The following is a 22355-nucleotide window of genomic DNA, read 5'->3' on the forward strand; positions in this document are numbered from 1 at the left end:
CGACGAAAAGATATATGCCAAGCAATATGGGGGGGGGGGGGGGGGGGGGGTAGAAAGGAAACGGCACACACACACAACCACACCCAAAGCTCCATATCTCCCCGTCAGTTCACAAGCATGGCTTCAAAAAACATTCAAAGACAAACACGAGCACCGGGCCTAACCTTGCATTATGAAGTCTGTCAGCCTGTCTTCCTCACTCTCTCTTACTCTCGCCTTGCTCTCCCCTCTATCGTCCTCTCTTTTTTCTCCCTCTCTCTGTCAGACTGTTCTTGGCTGGCTGGTTCCCAGCTGTCATCCACACCCAGCCCCTCCCCCACGGCCCGGCCTCCAATCACGGGCGGCTAACATTGAGGCCCAGCCAACCAGCAGTAACCTCATTAGCATAGCCAGGCTGCGGCTGAGGGCGGTTTGGGCTGTTGTCGTTTTTTAAAGAGACAGCTGGCCCGTTTCCCTGTGGCCGCGGCCACGACCCTTCACCTCGTCCTCTCCCTCTCAACCCGTCTCCAGGGACTCTCCCCAGACAGTTCCCTCCATTTTAGTTCTCCATTATCTCTCATCTGCATCTTACGTCTACTCTCCTCCACACTAATTACTGTCCTTTTCCCTCCAGAAAAACACATCCTAAGTGTGCCATCCATGCTGTGACTTTAATGTGCTTTGCTGCGATGTCCAATCGATCACAAAGTCATCCTGGAAGCCTTTCAGCATCTCACCAATCAAGATAAGGTTCTACCTTTTACTTTAATTTTTTTTAAATCTCAAACCCCCATTGCACCTTTGTAAAAACAATCCCCAGTAAAAATGCAGCCCCTCCAATGCCTCCATCCTCACACAGACAGAAAGGAAGGAAGTGCGATAAGACTCAGGACTCTATTCAACAATCGCATCAGAATGATGTTTGTCCAGGTACCACAGAACAATGTACACAAGTATCACATGTATTATTTTATAAAGGCTAAATGAAAGACATGAGCTATTTAAAACATAACACCCTAGTGAGTATGCAGGCAACGTTCAAAAAATACATAAACATAGCAGCACCATTTAAAGCAGACCGATTCTGTTACACACCCAATTTCAAAGCGTAGAAATTGAGTCTGGCTTTGAATATGACTGGTTAACCACATGAAGCTTATTGTGAAATTCTGGATGCCGTTTCAAATAGTACATCACTTTAAATTAAATGCATATCAACATCATAATGTAATTTAAATTTGAATGACTTTTTTGTAACATAGTCCTATAGGTTGAATCTAGAGTTGCAATACCCTCCATTGACAGCCCATTGATCCAAATAGAAATTTCCGATTTAAATTAAACGACGTTAAACTCACCAACATTGCAGCTGTAGGGCAAGCTTGAATTATCTGCTTTCAAACAGCAAAGCGTTTGTTTCATAAAAATCCAGGATAATTCAAGCTTGCCCTACAGCTGCAATGTTGGTGATGTTTAACACCCTTAACGCCCATTAAATCAGGGCGCCCAGCGATTTGCAGCTTCAGAGCCTATTTCAAGGTTGCTCCGCGCCATCTTGGAAGGAGCTAGAAGTGGCTAGATGTAGCCAAAACACCCCAGAGGTGATCGACAACAGCGGGAGGTATGATTACTGCTAACGAGACAAGCGACAGGACCGCGATGGACCGTCAAAAACACAATCTTTGGTTAGAATTGGAAGCACTGATTTAGATCAAGAGTTATTCACGTTTTATGATTTTTCATCCCATCCATTAAAATGGAGGGGGACCACTTTGGATGACGAGCCAAACGGAAATGCCCAACAGACGCTCCCAGGCTGTAGACCAGGGGTGTCAAACTCATTTTGGGGCAAGGGCCACATTGCGCGAAAGGTGACTTGATGAGGGCCGCGGCCAGTTGCAGCTCACGTGGGTTGACTTACACTACTTGATTAATCAAAATTACAGTAATTTTGATTAATCTCCGTGTTGGCGAGCGTAACCATTTGATAGGACGGAGATCTCAGTTTAGAGTGGTAAGAGTGTTTAATACTAGCAGATCTGATTTCTATTTTAATGGAGGGTATTGCAACTCTAGATTAAACCTAATATAAAAAAATATAGTGTTGCAAATTGCGGCTACTCTAGACTTAAAAACACATCCTGTGTGTGTGTGTGTGTGTGTGTGTGTGTGTGTGTTTACAATCTCACCTTCACAGATGCGGTCCAATCTTGCCCGCTTGACTTTGTGTTTGTCCATCAGAGCCATAGACAACAAGTCTTAACCCGGGACAGAGCAAGTAAAAAAAAAAAAAAAAAAAAGTAGTAGTAGGGAGTTCCTTCAATAATACACCACAAGGCTAGATCCCCCCGTCAGAGACCTAAAAGAGAGATGAATCACAGTAGGGAGTGAGAAACATCAGGGCAAATGAGCAAATAATACATAATTTGTTTTTAACCCATTTTGACCTTTTGTCTTCTACATCCTGACAGTTTTCTGAAAAAGCTGTTTCTATGTCAGTCAGTCTTCGATTGTCGCGCGAGCTATGAGCTTGTAGATCTGCTATTTTTCAATAGCTAAAGCATAACATAATGCTAACACCAAAAGGGGTTCCCGCCCAAAACGGGTTAATGTATGATTACTGCCAATGCCTAAAGGTGAGTTTAACAGCGGGCGACTGCCTGGCGTATTTTACAGAAATGCGTTATTTGTCTATGGGACCCGGCAACTACTGGCGACAGACAGCAGGCGACGAGAGGACAGTCGAAAAGTGGGCGGAGGAACGTCGTTCAAAAACATGAAAACGTTTTATCTTTTGGATGACATCGTCATCGGCGATAGCCAATCAAATTTCATGTGTTGCTTTGTTTACCCTCCACGCGGAACCATACCACCGAAATTTGGTTCCTAGTTCCACTACGCAATGGACGAGGAGCGTCATTTACGGCAGTGGTTCCCAAAGTGGGGTCCGGGGACCCCTAGGGGTCCTTGAGAGTTCCAGGGGGTCCCCAGGTAAATAATAGTTTGGAACGAAATGGCCCCGGCCTGTAACTCAGAGTGCACAAATGGAACCAAATGGACCCTAAAGGTTCCATTTGTACACTCAAGTTAAATTTACTCAAGATTTTACAATATTAATTGGGGGTCCCAGAGATAGAAATGCCATTAAATGGGGGTCCATAGCCTAATTCGGGTCAAACCAGGGGCTCCTTGAAATGACAATAGTTGAGAATCACTGCTAAAGCCGTAAAGATCTTCTCTCATGGGGGTCCCTGGCATATCTTTTCAAATGCGGGTCCGCGGGCCAATTAGTGTCAATTTGGGGGACCTTGACATGAAAAAGTTTGGGAACCACTGATTTACGGTAGTAATTTTACATGCGCATCAAAGCGAGGACATATTATGGTAATGACAGCAGGAACTCCAACTAGGTTTTTATCGCTGTTCGCCCACTGTTAAAAAGTAAGGCAAGGCATATTGCACATGTTTATTTTTGTACCGACTTGTGCATGTAAATAATTAGGAATTACTTAATTTGGGCAGTGGTGTCAGTTTAGAGTTGATAGAATAATACCTGTAACCTATATGCAAATGTCTAACATATTCATGTCCAAGACAACCAACAGTCAGATATTCAAATCCCCCCCTTCCCACACACACAGTCTGATGGCGAAGTGCATCAATATTTTCACTCACCAGCAGAACAATTCTGTATGGACCTTTCCACCAATCAGGTTGAGAAAGTAATCTGTACTGTAGAAAAAGAAAACAAAGTAAGACATTTTGAATTATAATCTGGTAATATTGCCATCAAAGCAAGATGTCCTCAACATGACATTTGTTTTTGACGTTTGATTTAAATGGAGGGCTGGGCAACAGTATAATATCACTGTGTTTTGGCCCCAACTAGCTCAATATTGTTGATGCATCTTGCAGGGTCACTACAATATTGTGGAAATGAATAATAATTTCAAACATTTACACAATGAGATTTCAGTTTAATAAATAATCAGTAATGCCTATACAACAATAAAGTGTATTAGGCACATAATAGAACATTCATGTATGTTGAAGTTCAGAAAATTACATCACTTCACTATAATGTAGACTCTTCTACTATAATGTATTGGTTTCACTGCTTTTGCTGTATTTATCACCAGTAAAAGACAGACAGGGGCCACATGTTGTGCACACTACTTTTAAGTCTGCTCATAAAAGTGCAATTCATAGCACAAGTATATAGGGCATACTTTAATATACACTTTTATTATTTTAAAACTCCTCGACTAATGACGTCATGAGTAGTCACCTTTTTCAGATGAAAAACGTCATTTTTGTCGAAAGTGACGAAAATGACGTATAAATTAACCAGAACGCTGCTGCCCAATTGGTAGTGTTGATATTTGTTCATGTTAGTTATAACTTCAATAAACGACAACGTGCGTCATAAAACAACAATACCCCATTAACGTGCATCATTATTCACAACAAGAATAAAAAAATACTTTGATGCTGAATTCAATTCGCATCCTCAATGGAAACCGCTAGCTTTAGCGGCTAGTTACCGTTAGCTATAAAACTTGCTAATGCTAATCCCTTCTTTTTAGCAGTTTAAAAATGTGTTGCATATACATATATATATATACACACATATCAAATATACATTCCCCATTTACACAACGACAGCCACGGGCACCGTTTTAATTCGAGGCTCAACTCACATTTACTTAATTATATATTAAAACATTACACTACTACTGCTAACGGCTAACGCAATAACTTCTAACTTGTTTTAACTTCCAACTAAGCTAGCTATAGCAGCGACGCTAACGCAGCTCGTGCAGCGACAACATAAGACACACTTTATTTTATACGTCTTAAAACAACTAGTCTAAAACTCTTAAGCCAAGTAAAAAACAACAACAACAGCAAAACAACCTTCCGATGAACATTTAAATGGAAGTTTCCCAATTCCAACGCGTTGTGGTTTTGGTGGTCGTTAGCGGAATATGCTAACGAGTTAGCAGCACGGCGTCGTTATTAAGCTTCATGTATGTTCTGTTGGTACGGCGGTGTCGCGAGAGCAGATCTGCAAGGCATCGCCGCGTCGCCGGGCGACGCCGGCGATGCCTTGTAGATCTGCGCTTTAGATTGAGGCGAGCAGCGACACCCTCTCCTCGTGAGTGAGTGCAGCTCGCTTCGTCCCGTTCGCGTGTTATCTCCCAAATAGTTCACCAGTACGGGACGCCGCGGAGACGCTCGATCGATGTGATCAATCAATCAATCGGCGTTGTTTACTAGGTGCGTGCGTGATCCCGGGTGCACGCACGCAGGGATGAATGGACGAACGCACGCGTCGTGCGCGTGAAAAGATGAAGAAGTAAATGTTGTTGTTGTTATTTACCCCAGATGTTAGTCCAACTGTTTCTCAATGCTGCTGCTGCTGCTGGTGGTGGTGGAACCAACGGTGTGTGTGTGTGCGTGCCGTGCGTGTGCGTGGGTCGCTCGGTGGTTCCCTCTCTCTCTCTCTCTCTCTCTTCTCCCGATCGCCATGAAATCACGAAAAAAAAAAGAAAACTCAGAGGAAGTGTCTTGTTCACGCCACAGGGGGTCAAGAGCAGCGGAGAGAGAGAAGTATCATAAGATCAGACCTGGAAGGAGCGCCCACTCACGGTCCCACGACAGAATGACACGCAGCACTGGCAGCGCAGTGCACACATTTATAATTAAAGCAGTATAAACACTGTATTAAACAGAATACCAACAAGCCATTAAGACATGTGGAGTCCCTTGACTCCTTCAAAACCGCTCTCAAAGGGCACACTACGGACGGCTCCAATTCCAAACTGCTCCTCGTAAATAAGGTCTCCAACTCCAACACACACACACCCTTTCACCATATACTGTAGGCCTATACATGTTTTTCCCTTTTTTATTTTATTTTTTACTTTTTTTACTTTCTTTATATGATGATTTCCTGTTTTTTCATAGAAGTGTATATATTTGTACGTCTCTAAATGTTCTGATGAATTGAAAATGGTGGACCCTGTTGCAAACAAGTGTGAGCTAAGCTTAATCATGGTGTCGTAACATTTTTTGTACTGTTACTGACTTGTGCTTTCATTTGAACTGGAATACCGGAGAAGTCGCCGGGTTTGATTGATTGATTGATTTAGGTTCCGTTTGCAGAATTACAGTACATTTCAAGTACAACGCAATACAAAAAAACTGTTAACAGTGAGTGGACGACACCATAGAATCCGATTCACCGGTTCAGAATCCAATTCAAAACCCTCCTGTTTGTATACAAAGCCCTTGATGGTCTGGCCCCCTCCTACATCACCGACCTCCTATCCTATCCCCCCTCTACCCCCTCTACCAGGACCAGTGGCGTGCACAGACATTTAGAGGGGCAGGTGCTCAAATGAAAAAAAGGGCACCTTGTGCAGCGCGTGGAACCGGCTGGTTACCTTAACCCATTTTGGGGCGGTAACCCATTTTGGTGTTAGCATTATGGTATGCTTTAGCTATTGAAAAATAGCAGATCTACAAGCTCATAGCGCGCCACCGAGTGGCGCGCTACGAGCTTGTAGGTCTGCTATTTTCTTTTTTAATCAAAGAACCACTGACATAGAAACATAGCTTTAGATTGTGGGGGGCCTAAATAATATAGTAGAAGCGTTTTTTTATCAAGATTTGATCAATGTCACCATGGTCCACACACTACAAATTATAATTATTATTATTTTTTAAGAGCAAAATTGCCAAAAGGGCAGTGGGTGCTCTAGCACCCCCTAGTGTCTATCTGTGCACGCCACTGACCAGGACCCTCAGGTCAGCAGACAGGGGTCTCTTAGGGTTCGGCACACAAAAAAGAGGCTCAGGGGCGACCGCGCCTTTGCTGTCTCAGCCCCCACTCTGTGGAACAGCATTCCCCTCGCCGTTAGGTCTGCGCCCTCCGTTGAGTCTTTTAATAAATCACAACTTAAAACATTTTTATATTCCCAAGCCTTTGCATCACCGACATGATCTTGCACCTTTCCTTTTAGATTACTCTGTCCTATATGCCTGTTGTTTTATTATTGACGTCTTCTGCACTGAATTGTATTGTATTGCATTGTATTGTATTGTATTGTATTGTATTGTACTCTAAATTAGATTAGATTAGATTTGATAAAGCATTACACTTGTTTACAATATAGGTCCCACCATTTTTAATTCATCAAAACATTTAGAGACGTACAAATATACAGTATACACAACTATATAGTCAAAACAGGAAATCATCATAGAGAAGGTAAAAAGGGAAAAGAAACATATACAGCGAGGGGGGAAAGGGGTAGATTTTACAGAGGCCAGTTTCGAATTGCAGCCGTTCGTAGGTGCCCTTTGAGAGCAGTTTTGAAGGAGTCAAGGGATTTGCATGTCTCAATGACATGTGGGCGTTCCACATTTGGTGGCATAGGAGCGAAATTAATTTAGTACCTTGTTTGTGCCGAATCTGGGTTGCACATGGTTTGTTGAACTCCCTGGTGTTGTGGGTGTGGACTTTGTTGACATTAAGGAAGTATTTAGACAGTTACATCATCGTATCTTGGTGGTGTAGCGAATCTTGTGAACCAGACCCATTGCAAGATGCTGTACTCTGTCGTCAACCCTAAGCCAAAATGGGCAGGGGTGAGGTGGGTTCGGGGAGTGAGGCCAAGTAGTAGCCTGACCAGTTTGTTTTGGGAAGTCTGGAGCCTTGTTTTAAGGGCCTTGAGGTGCTGTGGTACCAAGAGGTGCATGCATAGTTGAAGAAACCTTGTATGAGGGCTCCTGTTAGGGTCTTCAAGGTGTTTTTGTTGACCAGTGAGGAGATCCTGTATAGGAATCTTGTTCTTTGGTTGACTTTTTTGATTACGTTGGTGGCCATTTCATCACGGAAAGATTGGAACCAGGATGGAACCTAGGTAGGTAATTTCATCTTTTCGTGTGATAATATTGTCACCCACTCTAACCAAGAAGCCATCTGCCTCGCTGAGATTACTATTTGACTACTATACCCATTTTGCATACTGTGAAATAAAAAAATCAATCAATTTCAATCAATTATATCAATCCCAGTGGTGGAAAAGTTTTACTTAAAAGTAGGTTAGGCCTGTCAGTACTGCAATGCAGAAATACCCTGTATAGTATATTATTTATTTATTGTTTGTCGTGTGTTAGTTTATTTTATTTTGTGTCTCTGTTTATTAGCTATTTATTTAGCTGAACTTTCTGTACCATAAAATATATATACAGTATATATACCTGTATATATTGCAACGTTTAGCACCCTGACTCCAGCACAGGGTGGTTAAAGTTATTATTTATACTATACACACGCACACACACACGCACACGCACACACACACACACACACACACACACACACACACACACACACACACACACACACACACACACACACAAAAACACAGTTTTTTGGCTATATAGAATAGCAGTGTTAACAGTTAACAGTTTTTGTATTGAGGTGTACTTGAAATGTACTGTAATTCTGCAAACTGTTAATAAATACTTCAATCAATCAATAAATCAATCAATAAATCAATCACACTGTCGCTGCTTCTCATTTGCTGCTGCACAGCCTACCACGCAGCTACGTGCGTCAGCCGCGTCAGACAAATAGCTCCTCCTTCAATCAATAAATCCTCCTCGCCTGGTGTGGCGAGGTTAAGCCTCCTTCAACTCTCCAGGACGAACACATGTGTTTCGAACATGGCACCCTTCAGATCCAAGTCAGAGAAGGACGATAATAATATCAAACAGAAAGTGCAAAAAGACAACGTCGTCAAGCTTCTTGCACGCGGAAAGCTTTCAGGAAAGTTTTCTCAACACCTGTTCAGGGAACTGCAGCCAGCTCTGGTACGAATCCCCTTGCAGAACATTGTCACCGAGCGAGACAGAGAGCGACACACTTTTGTTGGGTTTAACAAATGTGGCCGATACGTTCTCACTACACCAAAGACCGGGGTTTTGGCACTGTTGGTTCTTATCTGTACTGGTGGGAGTTTAACGTGCACAGCAAACTCAGGCAGGTCCAACGCGTGCAGCTTTTTGTAGATGCCAATCTTATCCCTAAAGACCTGCGTCTCACTGTGCGAGTGGCCCAGAGACGACTCCAAAGTTGTCATCTTCGGCTCCGACAGACGCGTCTACCCGACCGTGATCTTCATCTGCGTTATGCCCAAGCCTCCACCTGCACCCTGCTCTCACTGCTGTCCTATGATCGCGTCAGCAACCTCATCGACCATAGGCGCCACAGACACAGGTAGAGGGGTATGTCTCGAGCATGGCTAGCCCTGGTCCAAGGCTTACAGCGAGCCTCTCTCTGACGCCTTGTGGAAGTACCTTCCACAGCCCTCTGGTCATATTTCCACTTCCGTGCGCTGTTTTTATAATACCAGCAAATAAACAAAACGACGAAACCACTCACCGAAACAAAGCCTGCTAGACCTTGGTAAAAGTCTATTCTCGAACCTGGGAAGCGTCTCAGGTCCCCAGTTTCTCTCTAAAATGCACTTTGTGCCATTTTAATAACGCAATGTACCCTGAATTTAAGGACGGTAACGCTATCCTACACTCGCGAACCGCCAAGATCACATTACTGGCGGTTCGCGAGTGTAGGATAGCGTTACTCAGTTAAATTCAGGGTACATTGCGTTATTAAAATGGCACAAAGTGCATTTTAGAGAGAAACTGGGGACCTGAGACGCTTCCCAGGTTCGAGAATAGACTTTTACCAAGGTCTAGCAGGCTTTGTTTCGGTGAGTGGTTTCGTCGTTTTGTTTATTTGCTGGTATTAGAAAAACAGCGCACGGGAGTGGAAATATGACCAGAGGGCTGTGGAAGGTACTTCCACAAGGCGTCAGAGAGAGGCTCGCTGTAAGCCTTGGACCAGGGCTAGAGCATGGCCATGTGCTCCGTGTGGAAATTAAGGGTGGCACCCTCAGCTTCCAGGCAGCCTTGCACATGAAAAAGGACCAGGTCATCCTGTGGGACACCCGAGCATCCCTGATAGCCAGTGGCACCTCCTTCTGTCCAGCAGGTGAGCATAGCCAGTCGCCTAAGATCTTTGGCTCCGTAATAGCACCTCCTCAAGAAGAGGCAAGTGAGCCCACTTAATATGTCAACTACACACACCTGCACTACTGCCTCCCAGGGCCAGTGGAGCACCATGCTATACCTTTTGAGGTCGATGAGTCGCTGTTCCGTGTCACAGATCTGACAGGAATGGAGCTCCTGCCGTTCAGAGATTCGCACAACAGGCCATCTGTGTGTGTGGAGCAGTTGACGTTGCACTATGACATTCTCATCGATAAGATGATCAGGAGTGGTACCTGGGGCCATCGGGTCCGTGGCTATGACGACTATGACCCTGTCATACTGGAGGTGTGTCCAGAGACCAACCAAGTGGTGATCGACATTGGGCTGCTTTTGCTGGACTCTGAAGAAGAAGGGCCCAACAAGTACTACCAGTCCAACTTGCAGGTCAGCTGGGACCTCAACACTGGGCTGTGCTGTGCCATTGGGGCCGGTGACCTCACAGAACACTAACATCTTTTCACAGAGGATTGGAAAAGTTCTCACAGGAAGTCCTGTGCCGAGTGTCACAGTCGAGTGGTTCCTGGCTACGTCCACTGCATGGAAAACGGAATGTTGACCGACAGTGACCGATGCACCTCAATTGTAATTTAAAATAAAATATATATACACATCTTGATCTTTATTCTTTAAATAAACCTTTTCAGTTCACATGAATAAAATTGATTGGCTATTTTCAAATGGCCGAAATGTAAAGCTCCATCTCAAAGAATTAGAATATTCTGCAAAAGTAAATTTTCTTCCATAATATAATTCATAAAGTGAAACGTTCATATATTCTCAATTCATTGCGCATAAAGTGAAATATGGAACACTTTTTTTTTGTTTAATCTTGATGATTATGGCATGAAAAAAAATCCTATCTCAATCTTAGAATATTTTACGAGAGCACTAAAAAAATATTTGGGATTTAATCCAGAAATGTCGACCATCTGAAAAGTATATTAATATATGCAGTCAATACTTGGTCTGGGCTACTTTTGAACAAATAATTTCATCAATGGGGCGTGGCACAGAGAGCTGATCAGCCTGTGGCGTATTATGAAAGCCCAGGTTTGCATTGATAACAGCCGTAAGTTAATTTGTATTGTTGAGTCTTATGTCTCAGACCTTCCTCTTGACAATACAACCTAGATTCTCCATGGGTTTCAGGTTAGGCCAGTTGGTTGGTCAGTTAAGCACAGTATTACCATGGTCAGTACAGCAGTTACTAGTAGTTCTGGCTCTGTGGGCAGGTGCCAAATAGAGCTCCATAAAGCTTGTCAACATGCGGCAGCACAAAGTGTTCTAAAATATCCTGATAGATGGCTGTGTTGAGTCCAGTGTTACATTTTCATTGTCAGTGATGATTTGAGGTGCCATGTCAGTGGCAAAGCCAGTACTGGGTGGGCCTGCATGCACACACGTGACACCACACCACATTATTCATGTATTTATTATAAAAAACAAAAGCTATATTTTTTGGCTGCATGTCATCTGCTGGTGTTGGTCCACTGTGTTGTATCAAGTCCAGGGTCAACACAGTCATTTATCCGGATATGTTAGACCACTTTGTGCTTCTGTATGTTGACGGGCTTTATGGAGCTGCTGATTTTCCTTTCCAGCTGGATTTGGCACCTGCCCGCAGTGCCAAAAGACTAGATGTATCGTCCACGGTATTACTGTGCTTAACTGACCAGCCAACTGACCTGACCTGAACCCCACAGAGAATCATGGCTGTATTGTCAAGAGTAAGGTGCGAGACATAAGACTGAACAATACAAATGAATTTACGACTGTTATCAAAGCAAACCTGGGCTTCCATAACAACAGAGACAAAGGCTGATCACCTGGCTGAAATAATTTGTTCAAAAGTAGCCCAGACCAAGTACTGACTGAACGAAAGTTGCACTAATATATTAGAAATAGGTCAACAATACAAATACAATTTACTTTTACTGCGTGGCCCCCTGTGCCCCCCACAAAATGACCGGAACTACTTAATATTTCACCAAAACCAGAGCAGAACTCCCACCACGGGACTCAGGTTGCAACCACTATATTAATGGAAAGTATTTCATACAGCTTAAGTAAAAAAAATCTGAACCATCCCTTTAATGTACATTTTGGTTGACATTTCTGGATTAAAAAAAAATATGTTGTGGATTCGTAAAATATTCTAATATTTTGAGATAGGATTTGTTGGTTTTCATGAGCTATGCCACAATCAAGATAAAAAAAGTTTTAAATATTTCACTTTATGCGCAACAAATTGAGAATATATGAAAGTTTCACTTTTTGAATTGTATATTATGGAATCTAAAAGGTTTGCAAGAAAACGAGAATATTTAACCTTCAATACTGCATTTCCCTGTGGGATTAATAAAGTGTACATGTGTTGTCATAATTCAGCCATGCATGTGTTTCATATATTTCCTGAAATTATGATACTAATCAGGTGCAATTTAAAAACAATATCTACATTAAAGTTTATCAGAATTGTTTTGAATCAATCCGGGCCATTGCAACTTAAATGCCTAAATCAAACACTAGGTGTCACCTAACACTAACCGTAGCACAGTTCATCCCTAGTCCAAATGTTCCAATAAAAAATACCCGATTTAAATAAAAGACAAAAAGGACATTTGTTGAAAAGAAACCCCCCAAAAAAACACTATTAAACTTTATTTTATTACACAAATTGTGTAAGAACTTCTCCATCTGAAAACACATTAAAAATCTTTTCCGAAAGGCCACCAATCCTCTGTAAGTCTGCATCACTACCGGCTTTTTTTTGTTTCCTTCTTTTTTTTTTTAATCACACATTCACACACACACACACACACACACACACACACACACACACACACACCACATGTGTAACCACTGTACAGTACATTATTACATTGTGCCCTATTGGAGCCAACTGCAGCATTGATTTAGTTAATCAATTGTCCGTTATAGTGCATGTGTGACCCGTTCATTAGCGTCTGAATCATAGCAAATGATTCCTTGGAAGGAACAACTGTCTGGCTGAGAAAGGTGAACACTAAAACATCAGGAACCCATTGTACTTCAAGCTTAAGGCATGATCAAGTTAATATATCATCCAAAATATTATAGAACTAGTCTTTGACAATAGATGCGTTGATGTTCAAGCAACAAAAACTCTCCCACACCTAAGAAAATATGAACAGGGGGGGGGGGGGGGTTGCAATAGTTTTAGCTTTTTTGGGGGGTTTTGATACAAGAAAAGCAAGCTTTTAACCCAGATTTGACCGACACCATTGTACGACTGATTATAAATTAAGCATTACTGATGTTGGGGTGTTCCACAGGGTCAAACTGGGTGGTGTAGACTGTAGAAGATCCAATATGGTGACATGGATGGGCTTTTCAGGAACTGCTATGACATTCTGGAATGTATCCTGTCCACTGGGGCATCATAACAAGCAATCTAATTTACAATCATTGAAAAGTGCCATATAAGTACCCTTGGAATATTTTCCTGCTTTCAATGACCGAGAGCGTTTACATGCCGATTCATATTCTGATATTTCAGTTTTCTTAATGATGCGATTGTATACTGCATGTAAAGGTGAATTTGGGAAAGTGTAATGTGAGAATTTGCAATGGAAAAGAAAAAGCTGACAGACCAGAGAGAGCGATACGTTACAATGTTCTGCAGATTGGATGGATCAGAAGGGAGGGGGCACTCATCTTGTTTCACTCACAAGGCAGGTGTGCTGAGGCCAAAGCCTTAACCCATTCTGGGCGAGAACCCCTTTTGGTGTTTTAACCCATTCTGACCTGAGATCAGATTCTATAAACGTCTTCTAAATCCTGACAGTTTTCTGAAAAAGCTATGTTTCTATGTCAGTCGTTCTTTGATTTTTCAAAAATAGCAGACCTACAAGCTCGTATCGCGCCACTCGGTGGCGCGATATGAGCTTGTAGATCTGCTATTTTTCAATAGCTAAAGCATAACATGATGCTAATACCAAAATGGGTGCCCGGTCAGAATGGGTTAAGCATTACATTATACTTTAGCCATTGAAGAACATCAACAACTATTTTTTTTAAATCATGAAAATGTGGCACACATCTTTGAATATTTATTCTTTCACAGTGAACGTTTAACTCAAATCTTTGCTTCTGGGAGGTCCCTGGAACAACATATTTTCAGATGGGGGGTCAGCGGCCAAATACAGATAATTCTGGGGGTCCAGAATGAAATAGTTTGAGCACCACTGACATAGAAACATGGGTTTTTCAGAGAACTGTCAGGATTTAGAAGACAATTTGTAGAATCGTCCTGGGGTCTAAATTGTGGCTCATGATGTGCACCCAAATGAGCCATTGGGTGACCAGGGTCAGCCCTGTTCCCTCAGCTCCATGTTTCGGCATTAGGGTTAAAGTAGTCTCATGTGGCCAGACTGTTTCCTCCTGCAATTTTCAAATGCTTTCAGTTTCATCACACAGTCTGGAGAAGCGATAAAGCCTCCTCCCCACTTCAGTTTCGTCTTTACAGTCGTGCAAATTTATCCTAATATAAATAGAAATAATCTAAGCATATATAGCTTGCTGCTTAGCAGAAATGGATATTATAAAGGTAAATGTAAAGATATTTAAAAAATATATTTTTTGTTGACGGAAATGCCAGCTTCCTTACTCAGATTTTGGGAGGTGTAGTTCCAGACTCTATATAGCATTCGGTGATTGTGGAATAGTTGTCTGGCTACACGAGACTAGGACTATGGGAACACAGCCATGTTAACGTGAAAACAGACAAACTACATTAGCTCACATTGCCTTGTGAGCTTGTAGAGCTATGATTACACAGTTGTATGACGATGTCTAAATGGCGCTATACATCCTAAACCAATGTTTGTCATGTGGAATGTTGCTTTTCCCCAAATTCTCTCCACCATATTTTCCAAATTCACCATAAGATATACAGATACCACAACTTGTATAAGCTCATTTCCATACAGACAAATACAAGATATGCAAATATTAGCTGGGATTAATGTATATACTGCACCTGCCTTAACATTACATTTTTGCTTACTGGAAGGTTTTCTATGGCAATATTTACAATATAGTGTGTGTGTGTGTGTGTGTGTGTGTGTGTGTGTGTGTGTGTGTGTGTGTGTGCGCGTGTGCGTGTGCGTGATCCAGATGCATAATAATAAATGGCTTATCCTGAACGAGTCTTTTAACCGCAATATTGATTATTAGCCAGAATACCGTGTGCTGTGCATGTGAACGCACTTATTTACTCGTGCAGATTTACCAACGGAGTGTCATGATGGAAGACACTATGACATCATTCTTGTGAAATGTTGGGAGTAATGAATTTGCTGAATTTGTTGACAAATGACAATATCTGGCATTTTTTGAGGGCGTGGAGAGGGCGGCGGGGGGGGGGCATTATGAAGGGCCCTGATGCATGCCTACAGAGGGGCAACAGGTTCCCAAGGGTTCTGCCAGAAGAGTGTGCGTAGCCTACGTGTGAATAACATGGTGAGAAATGCCGTTTGAGCACACAAAGCAGCACCAAGGAGGAGGCATCAATTCTCCTCTATAAGGTTCAAGTCCAGTTCTGTGCAGTCTCTCTCAAAAACTATCTTTTGTCCGTCTATCGTACTCCCCTTTCTTTTAACGTTGTCCTCTTCTTCCTCCTCCTCCTCCTCACTTTCGCTCAACGGTACGATACTGGTCCGTCCCAGCAGGAAGTCTGCGGGGGAAAAGGCTGATCGCCGCTCCCCCTGCAGGGCTAGGTGCTCCAGCATCATGCAGCCACCTGCTCCGCCACCACCGATCTGCAAAGCACAGAGACGTTACATGAGACCATGCAGACACACCATCATAGGGTGAGCAGATATGTCCCCATGACACCATACTGAACGTCATTTAAGCCATTCTGACCTGAGATCAGATTCATACGAGGTTTCCACTGGACACACACTGGGTCTGATTAACCCATTCTGACCTGAGATCAGATTCTAAAAATGTCAGTCGTTCTTCGATTTTTCAAAAATAGCAGACCTACAAGCTCGTAGCGCGCCACTCGGTGGCGCGCTATGAGCTTGTAGATCTGCTATTTTTCAATAGCTAAAGCATAACATGATGCTAACACCAAAATGGGTTCCCGTTCAGAATGGGTTAAAAATCAACACACTGCCGTGTGGGCCATCATGTGAAGGACGAGTCACATGGTACGCACAGTCAGTCAGTGTGTAGATCGCTTTACCATGGAAATCAGAATGCTCAAAGCTTTTACGGTTCATGTGCAGCCGTTCTGAAACTGTATTCTAGCTGGCCCTTTCTCAAAATGCACCATCTTTTATGTTGCAACACAGCAGCAGAACAAGAAGATCTACACAACGCCTTTCCTACGTCATAAACAAGAACGATGAGGAAAGGTGATGACATCACTAAACAAACCAGGAAGTTACCATGAATGGCGGTGGCATTTCTTTTAATAGGGTTAGAAAGCTGCATTCAGGGGAAATATTCGACAGGCATAGCAGACTCCAGTGGCCAGATGCACAGGAATGCAGGGGCCAGCCCAAAAACACACAGTGGGTCAGGGAAGTGGGGTGAAAGTGCCAGTACTAACATCACACCACAGAACCCAATGCAGGCCGGACTCGTCTGATGGAAACAGGAATGTGAGTGCAATGCTGCTTCATACAGTAGGTGGGGTACGGGGGGGGGGGGTTGATTGTGGTTGAGGTCAGGGAACCAGAGGCCCAGTTCTGTTCACTAATGATCCCAACATAAACACACTGGGACTGTGGGGACAGAAGCAGGGAACTAAGGGCCTTGGTGGTGGTGGAGTTGCTTTTCATGGCAAAGCAAACTACCAGAAAGCAACCAAATACACTGCTAACATGTTTCTAATTTGTTATAATTTGGTTGCCTGAAGACGGTCCGTAGGGATTGAAACGTTGCCCTTTAGAGCAGATTACTATATAATCAGTGTGCGGGCGTATCTTTCATTTTTATTAGTTATAATTTGTTTGAAATATCTCAAATAAACATAAATCGTGGGGACATGCTACAGAGCCATGCCATAATATCCGATTGATTAATGCCATTAATTAAAAATGTGTAAATACATAGAATTTATAAATCAACTGAGAGCATAACATCAAGTAACAACCTGCTTTTGAACCTCCCTACCTCAATATGTAACTGTTTTTAATTTACGTTTTGTCTCATTGTCTATATAATACGTCTTTGCCTTACATGAAGTTTTGTTTTGTGTTTTATACCTGCATGTCTTTAATTGTTTTATATAATGCATGTAATCTCGTCAGCATTGAAAATGAGGGAGAACCTCAATTGCTCTTTCGAGAATAAATAAAGGTTTCAAAGTATAAAGTTCATGTAAAATTCAATACGGCAAGGTAAAAGTAAAAAATATATACCGGTAGACCAAATATTAATAACGATACAAATTATAATAAGCACCCCTATTGGCTGCAGCATTATGCTCACCTGAGTCATCTTGCTGAAGTCAAGGCCAGGCCGGGGACAGGGTAGAATATCTGAGTCATGGCGTCTCTTCAGGCGAGGCTTACGCATGTCACAGGGTTGAGAGTGGCATCGCGGGAGGACCGGGCGCAGGGCGCGTCTAGAGGAAGACGGCGTGCTGCAGGCCGAGGTGGGAGAAGGGGAGGGGGCTCCATGGGGCTCCGTGGCGCAGCAGCCGGGGATCAGGGCAGAAACCGGGGAGGGTTGCGGAGGCAGGGGGAGCAGAGACGCCTCCTGGATGTGCACGGGGGACAGGGAGAAGCGCCTGCGCAGCAGCGAGCGAGACGAAGCCAGAGGAGCCGGGGAGGAGGAGCAGGAGGAGGGGGCTGGGAAGAAGGTGGAGCAGGCCCCCCGCAGCGTGTCACAGGGGTCCCAGGGAAAGCTCCAGGGTAGCGGGGAGTCAGACGACAGTGCCAGGCTAAAGAATGTGGGGCTGGAGGACGAGTGCACGGACGAGGACGTAAGAGAGGAGCTGGGGCCTCGGAGGGGGCCGGAGCAGGCACCGGACGCCAAACAAGCCACTCCTCCACTTTGACTGCGGCGTTTAACCGGGGTCCACACCTTGGAGGCACAGGGGCGCCAGGTGGAACGGCAGCGAGACAGATCCTCCGGGACAGACAGGGAGCGGCAGTGACGTTTGGGAGGTGGGGGTGGGGAGCTCTGGGAGGCCAGGTCAGTGACTGAGGTGCTGGGAATTTGAGGTCGGTAGAGACAATCTCCAACTGGGACAGGGGGCCCTAGGGGGTGGAGAGGGGACAGGCCAGAGGAGGATTCCAGGAGATGGGCCCTGGATGAGGGGTACATTGCCAAACTGCTCTCTGGGAATGCCAGAAGACAGATCCAAGATTTTATTTGTCACACATATGCAGTGAAATGTTGGTGTGACAAACGCCGCCAGACTATGCTAATGAAGTCCAACAAATATACCGTAGTACAAAATACAGTATGCAAATATAACTAGCCAATACAAGATAAGTTATAAAACATGTAGTAGTAATAAGCTAATATATGAAAGTCTAACTCATGTTGATTAGATTATGTAATGGTGATATAAAACAAACGGTGCCAACACAAACATTAAACGCCATTAACAATAAAGAGACAATATATCATTTAGAATTGCCCCTCCCCAAGGTTGAGATAGGATCTATATATTGAAGCCAATGAAAATATTCAGTTCATAACCATGGACTTACCTGGAGTCAATCCATAGGCACTCCAGGAGATAGTAGGGCTGGATCCCACTGCAGGCAAAGACTGAAATGACAAAAGATTACTTAAAAATGTAATATACTTAAAAGTAGTCATAGTAAGTGGTTTAACCCATTCTGGGCAGGAACCCCTTTTGGTGTTTTAAACATTATGTTCTACTTTAGCTATTGAAACATAGCAGATCTACAAGCTATTTCTGAAGAATCGTGAAAATGTGCCGCAAATATTTGAATATATATATATATAGCACCTGACGAAGCTCACGGCGAAACGCGTCGTGCTAATAAATAAGTTTGATGCAGTAAGTTGTCCATCTCTGTTCCCTGGAGTGTGCAGTTCCTTCCTTGGAAGGTTTTTCTCGACTTGCACCTCTTACATATATATATAGAAACATAGGTTTTTCAGAAAACTGTCAAGATTTAGAAGACATTTGTAGAACTGAAGTTCTACTCACCACATTCACATTGAAGGAGAAGGCCTTGTGACTGTGCTCCTCCAAACTCTGCTTCCGGAGCTGCTCTGTGATGAGAGTCACCATCCTGGACCCCGGGAGGAATGGCGGTGAGGAGGAGAAGAAAAAAAAAGGTACAGGGGTCTGTCAGGATCCTGGACCCCCGGAGAGATGACGGTGAGGAGGAGGAAAAAGGTACAGGGGTCTGTCAGGATCCTGGCGAGGTCTGTGGTGTCCCCTCCACACCTCAACCAGCCAGACTGACTGGCTCTCTCACAACGCCACGGTCATCTTCACTTCTCCTGGTGAAAGGACAGGCAATGGAGGAGAAATCCAGGTATGAAAAGCAAAGTGGCTAAACTTACAGTATGTATGGCTCTGGCTGTCTTCCATAGCAGCTACGTTAAGACATGCTAGTGACGAGCTATGTAGAAGACGTAAAACACATGAATAATAATCCCAAAGGAAATTAAACACACGGTTCATCGGTTGCAGGTGTGTTTATTTTATGACAAATGTCAAAATATTTAATTGCCATTTAATATGCAGACATGTGGAATTATGCGATCTTCCAAGACTGTAACACATTGTTAGCTTGAAGGTCAGGCGCAATAAAGCAGGGGTTCTCAGCCTTTTTGGCTCGGGACCCCCAGAAATGCTTTGGCCATGCCTCACGACCCCCGCCCCACCCCAATACAAACTGACCACTACAATAACCTTAATAGAGAAAATGCATCATAAATAGTATACTGAAACCAGATAGAATCGTTAAGGAACGTTTATGCATGTACTATGTAAACTCTAAATTTCCATTTTCCAGCCAGTCGCATTCAGTTGCATTGGCAACCCCCCCCCCCCCCCAAGGGGTTGCGACCCCCAGGTTGAGAACCCCTGCAATAAAGTATACATGAAGGTTACAAATGTTGCTATATAAAAAAAAAGGCAGAGATTTCAGTTCTGTCTTTTACGTGCACATGAGGCACTCTTGATAGGTTCCACTTTTACAAAAGGCAGAAAGCATACAGGTGGCTCAAGGCCCAAGGACAAAGAAACACTCCACATTCCATTTCATACATTCAATGAAAAGTATGACCATTGGCCATCTGATAAAGAAGGGCCCATCTCAGATATTTAAGTACGCACACAGTGCACACAGGAAAAGCTTTTGGGGAATGCCACGGCAATGAAAGCCAAGTGGGTCCAATTTACAAGACGTGATAGGAGCCTGGCGCTCGCTTTAGGACAGAGGAGAATGGAAGGGGGAAGGAGACCGAGAGAGGAAGAGGGGGAGGATGGGGGAAGTGTGTGTGAAAAAAAAAATGAAGGGGGAGCGGGGCTGAAAGCATGCCATAGCTGCTCTGTGAGGCAGACAAAAGAGAGGAAAAAAGTGGACAAGAGGGATCCAAAGTGGTCTAAAAAAAATGGCCAGGGTGAAGAGGAGAATGCACAGGACACCGAACAACAGACCACAAAGACGTGCATCAACGCAAAGACAAACAACCTCACAGGCCCAAGGTGGCATTTTCTGAATTTCATTTTAAGTTTCATTTAATGGAAACACGTCACTGCGTGCGTCAGTTGACTTCTATACAAGATCTAATAGTAGTAAGTGAAAGTAAGACACACCCTAGGAAACAAACTTAACACTGGCCGCGATACAACATCCTGACGATACATTTCAACCTTTGCACTGCTCTCTAAGGAAATCATGATGGCACACAACTTTTACCTTTGACACCTAAAGTAAAACTATAAGGGGTGTCCATGGTGAAATTAAATGACAAAGCTGAGACTATTCATTGCTATGCTTTAGGCGTTGAGGGTATTTATTTCCCTCAGAACTTTCTGTAGAGAGTCAGAGGAGGCCCTCTGGGGCTGGGCCTTTTCCATGTGGCAACCATGTTGCTTGCTACAGTATTAGTGTTACAAGTAGCCTATACTGCCACATGAGATTCCACTTGCCTAGCTTTGTCATCATCAGTACACCAAGCCCTTCTTTACAAATATCCCTCATAGAGCAGGGACTTTCAAAGACTGCAAATATATATTTATATACACACATATATGATCAATAACTAAGCTAACAAATGTGTCATCCATTCTAAAACAGCCAAAAGATCTTTGCACATCTGTCAGTCAGCCAGGTGATTTGAACCCTTGTACAATGTGCAGTTTAGCTCATGGACATTCATTGGGTTTTAAACATTGACCTGATCTGACTAGGTAAAAGGAAGTTAATGCCAAACGACCATGAATGTGACAATCAAGTCAAATGACACCACCCCCCCCCCCCCCCACCTCTTCCTCATTAAACCAGTGTTAATTCTAACTGCTTGCTGAAAAACAGGTTAGCTGACTGCTAAACCGTTTGAGGTTTGCATACGACAAGTTAAAGCTAAAAAATAAAACAGGAACACTGCAGGTTGACTTCAGATAACTGGGTGTCATCGCTTAAAAAAAAAAGAAGAAAAAAAAAAAAAAGGAAATAGCAATTGTGTGAAAACTGTTAACCGTTAATCTGCACCAACGGTTATTTTCCAACGAAGTGCAGACTAGTCTAAAACCAGACGCTGACACAAACTAACATAGCATCTGGACATCATGATGCAGCCCCAGCCAGCCTGTGTGGGAACTGAACTGACCCTGTGTATAGCGTTCAACCCAATCAGAGCTAGCTGGGGCTGAGCTACATCGGCTATAGCTAGCCCTAGTGGCAACATTAAGGCCTGTTTACTGCTTCCCCACCGTGTTGTCATCAATGCTACACCGTTGTACAGAACAGCGCACGGATCTACAAACACACACACGAGCGACTCCATCACGTTTAGGTCTATTTATTATACGATGCGGAGGTGTTTACGTCAGCCACACACTACTATAGCTAACACACACACAGCCAAACTGATGCATTACCTGGCCCTCCCGTGTCTCCTTAGCAACCGCAAAGCTGGCTGCACGCGCACACTGGACGAGCCACGGCACGGCCTCGCGCACTATTTATAGCTTTCGGACGGAACCATCTGCGGAGGGTGCGAGTGCCAATGAAACGCGTCCGCCGAATCCA

At 43.6% G+C, this 22355-nt stretch overlaps 2 protein-coding genes across 9 annotated transcripts in view; both read right to left on the reverse strand.

The window, feature by feature from the left end:
- ctbp1l (C-terminal binding protein 1-like) overlaps positions 1-5488 on the reverse strand; it is a 28244-nt gene extending 22756 nt beyond the window's left edge. For 3 of the 8 annotated variants that reach the window (XR_014570527.1, XM_083786613.1, XM_083786609.1), the window contains exons 1-3: positions 5363-5488; positions 3655-3711; positions 2169-2338 (exon numbers count right to left, since the gene is read on the reverse strand). Coding sequence is in view for 7 of the 8 variants with exons in the window: in XM_083786613.1 (XP_083642739.1) it covers positions 2169-2226 (58 nt within the window). In the remaining variant the exon portion in view is untranslated. Of the gene's footprint in view, positions 1-164; positions 260-2168; positions 2339-3651; positions 3712-4896; positions 4998-5362 lie in introns of those variants that run through there. The other 5 variants (XM_083786612.1, XM_083786610.1, XM_083786611.1 and 2 more) reach the window with 5 other exon arrangements.
- A 9669-nt stretch (positions 5489-15157) lies between these two features.
- Positions 15158-22255, reverse strand: LOC310873984 (protein FAM53C-like). Its single transcript, XM_083786624.1, has 5 exons — positions 22205-22255; positions 19295-19593; positions 18825-18885; positions 17593-18446; positions 15158-15908 (listed from the first exon to the last, which is right to left on the reverse strand). The coding sequence occupies exons 2-5, from the start codon at positions 19376-19378 to the stop codon at positions 15657-15659; spliced, it is 1251 nt and encodes a 416-aa protein (XP_083642750.1). The 5' UTR covers positions 19379-19593; positions 22205-22255; the 3' UTR covers positions 15158-15656.
- Positions 22256-22355: the final 100 nt, after the last annotated feature.

Source organism: Protomyctophum parallelum (genome assembly GCF_964188405.1).
Source record: "Protomyctophum parallelum genome assembly, chromosome: 16".
Taxonomy (NCBI): Eukaryota; Metazoa; Chordata; class Actinopteri; order Myctophiformes; family Myctophidae; genus Protomyctophum; species Protomyctophum parallelum.

Excerpts from the sequence above, each read along its gene's own strand:
- LOC310873984 (XM_083786624.1), bottom strand. The coding sequence starts at position 19,378 with ATGGTGACTCTCATCACAGAGCAGCTCCGGAAGCAGAGTTTGGAGGAG. Across the intron at positions 18,886-19,294 it reads TCTCCTTCAATGTGAATGTG|TCTTTGCCTGCAGTGGGATC; the intron begins GTGAGTAGAACT and ends TTGTCATTTCAG. Across the intron at positions 18,447-18,824 it reads TGCCTATGGATTGACTCCAG|AGAGCAGTTTGGCAATGTAC; the intron begins GTAAGTCCATGG and ends TGGCATTCCCAG.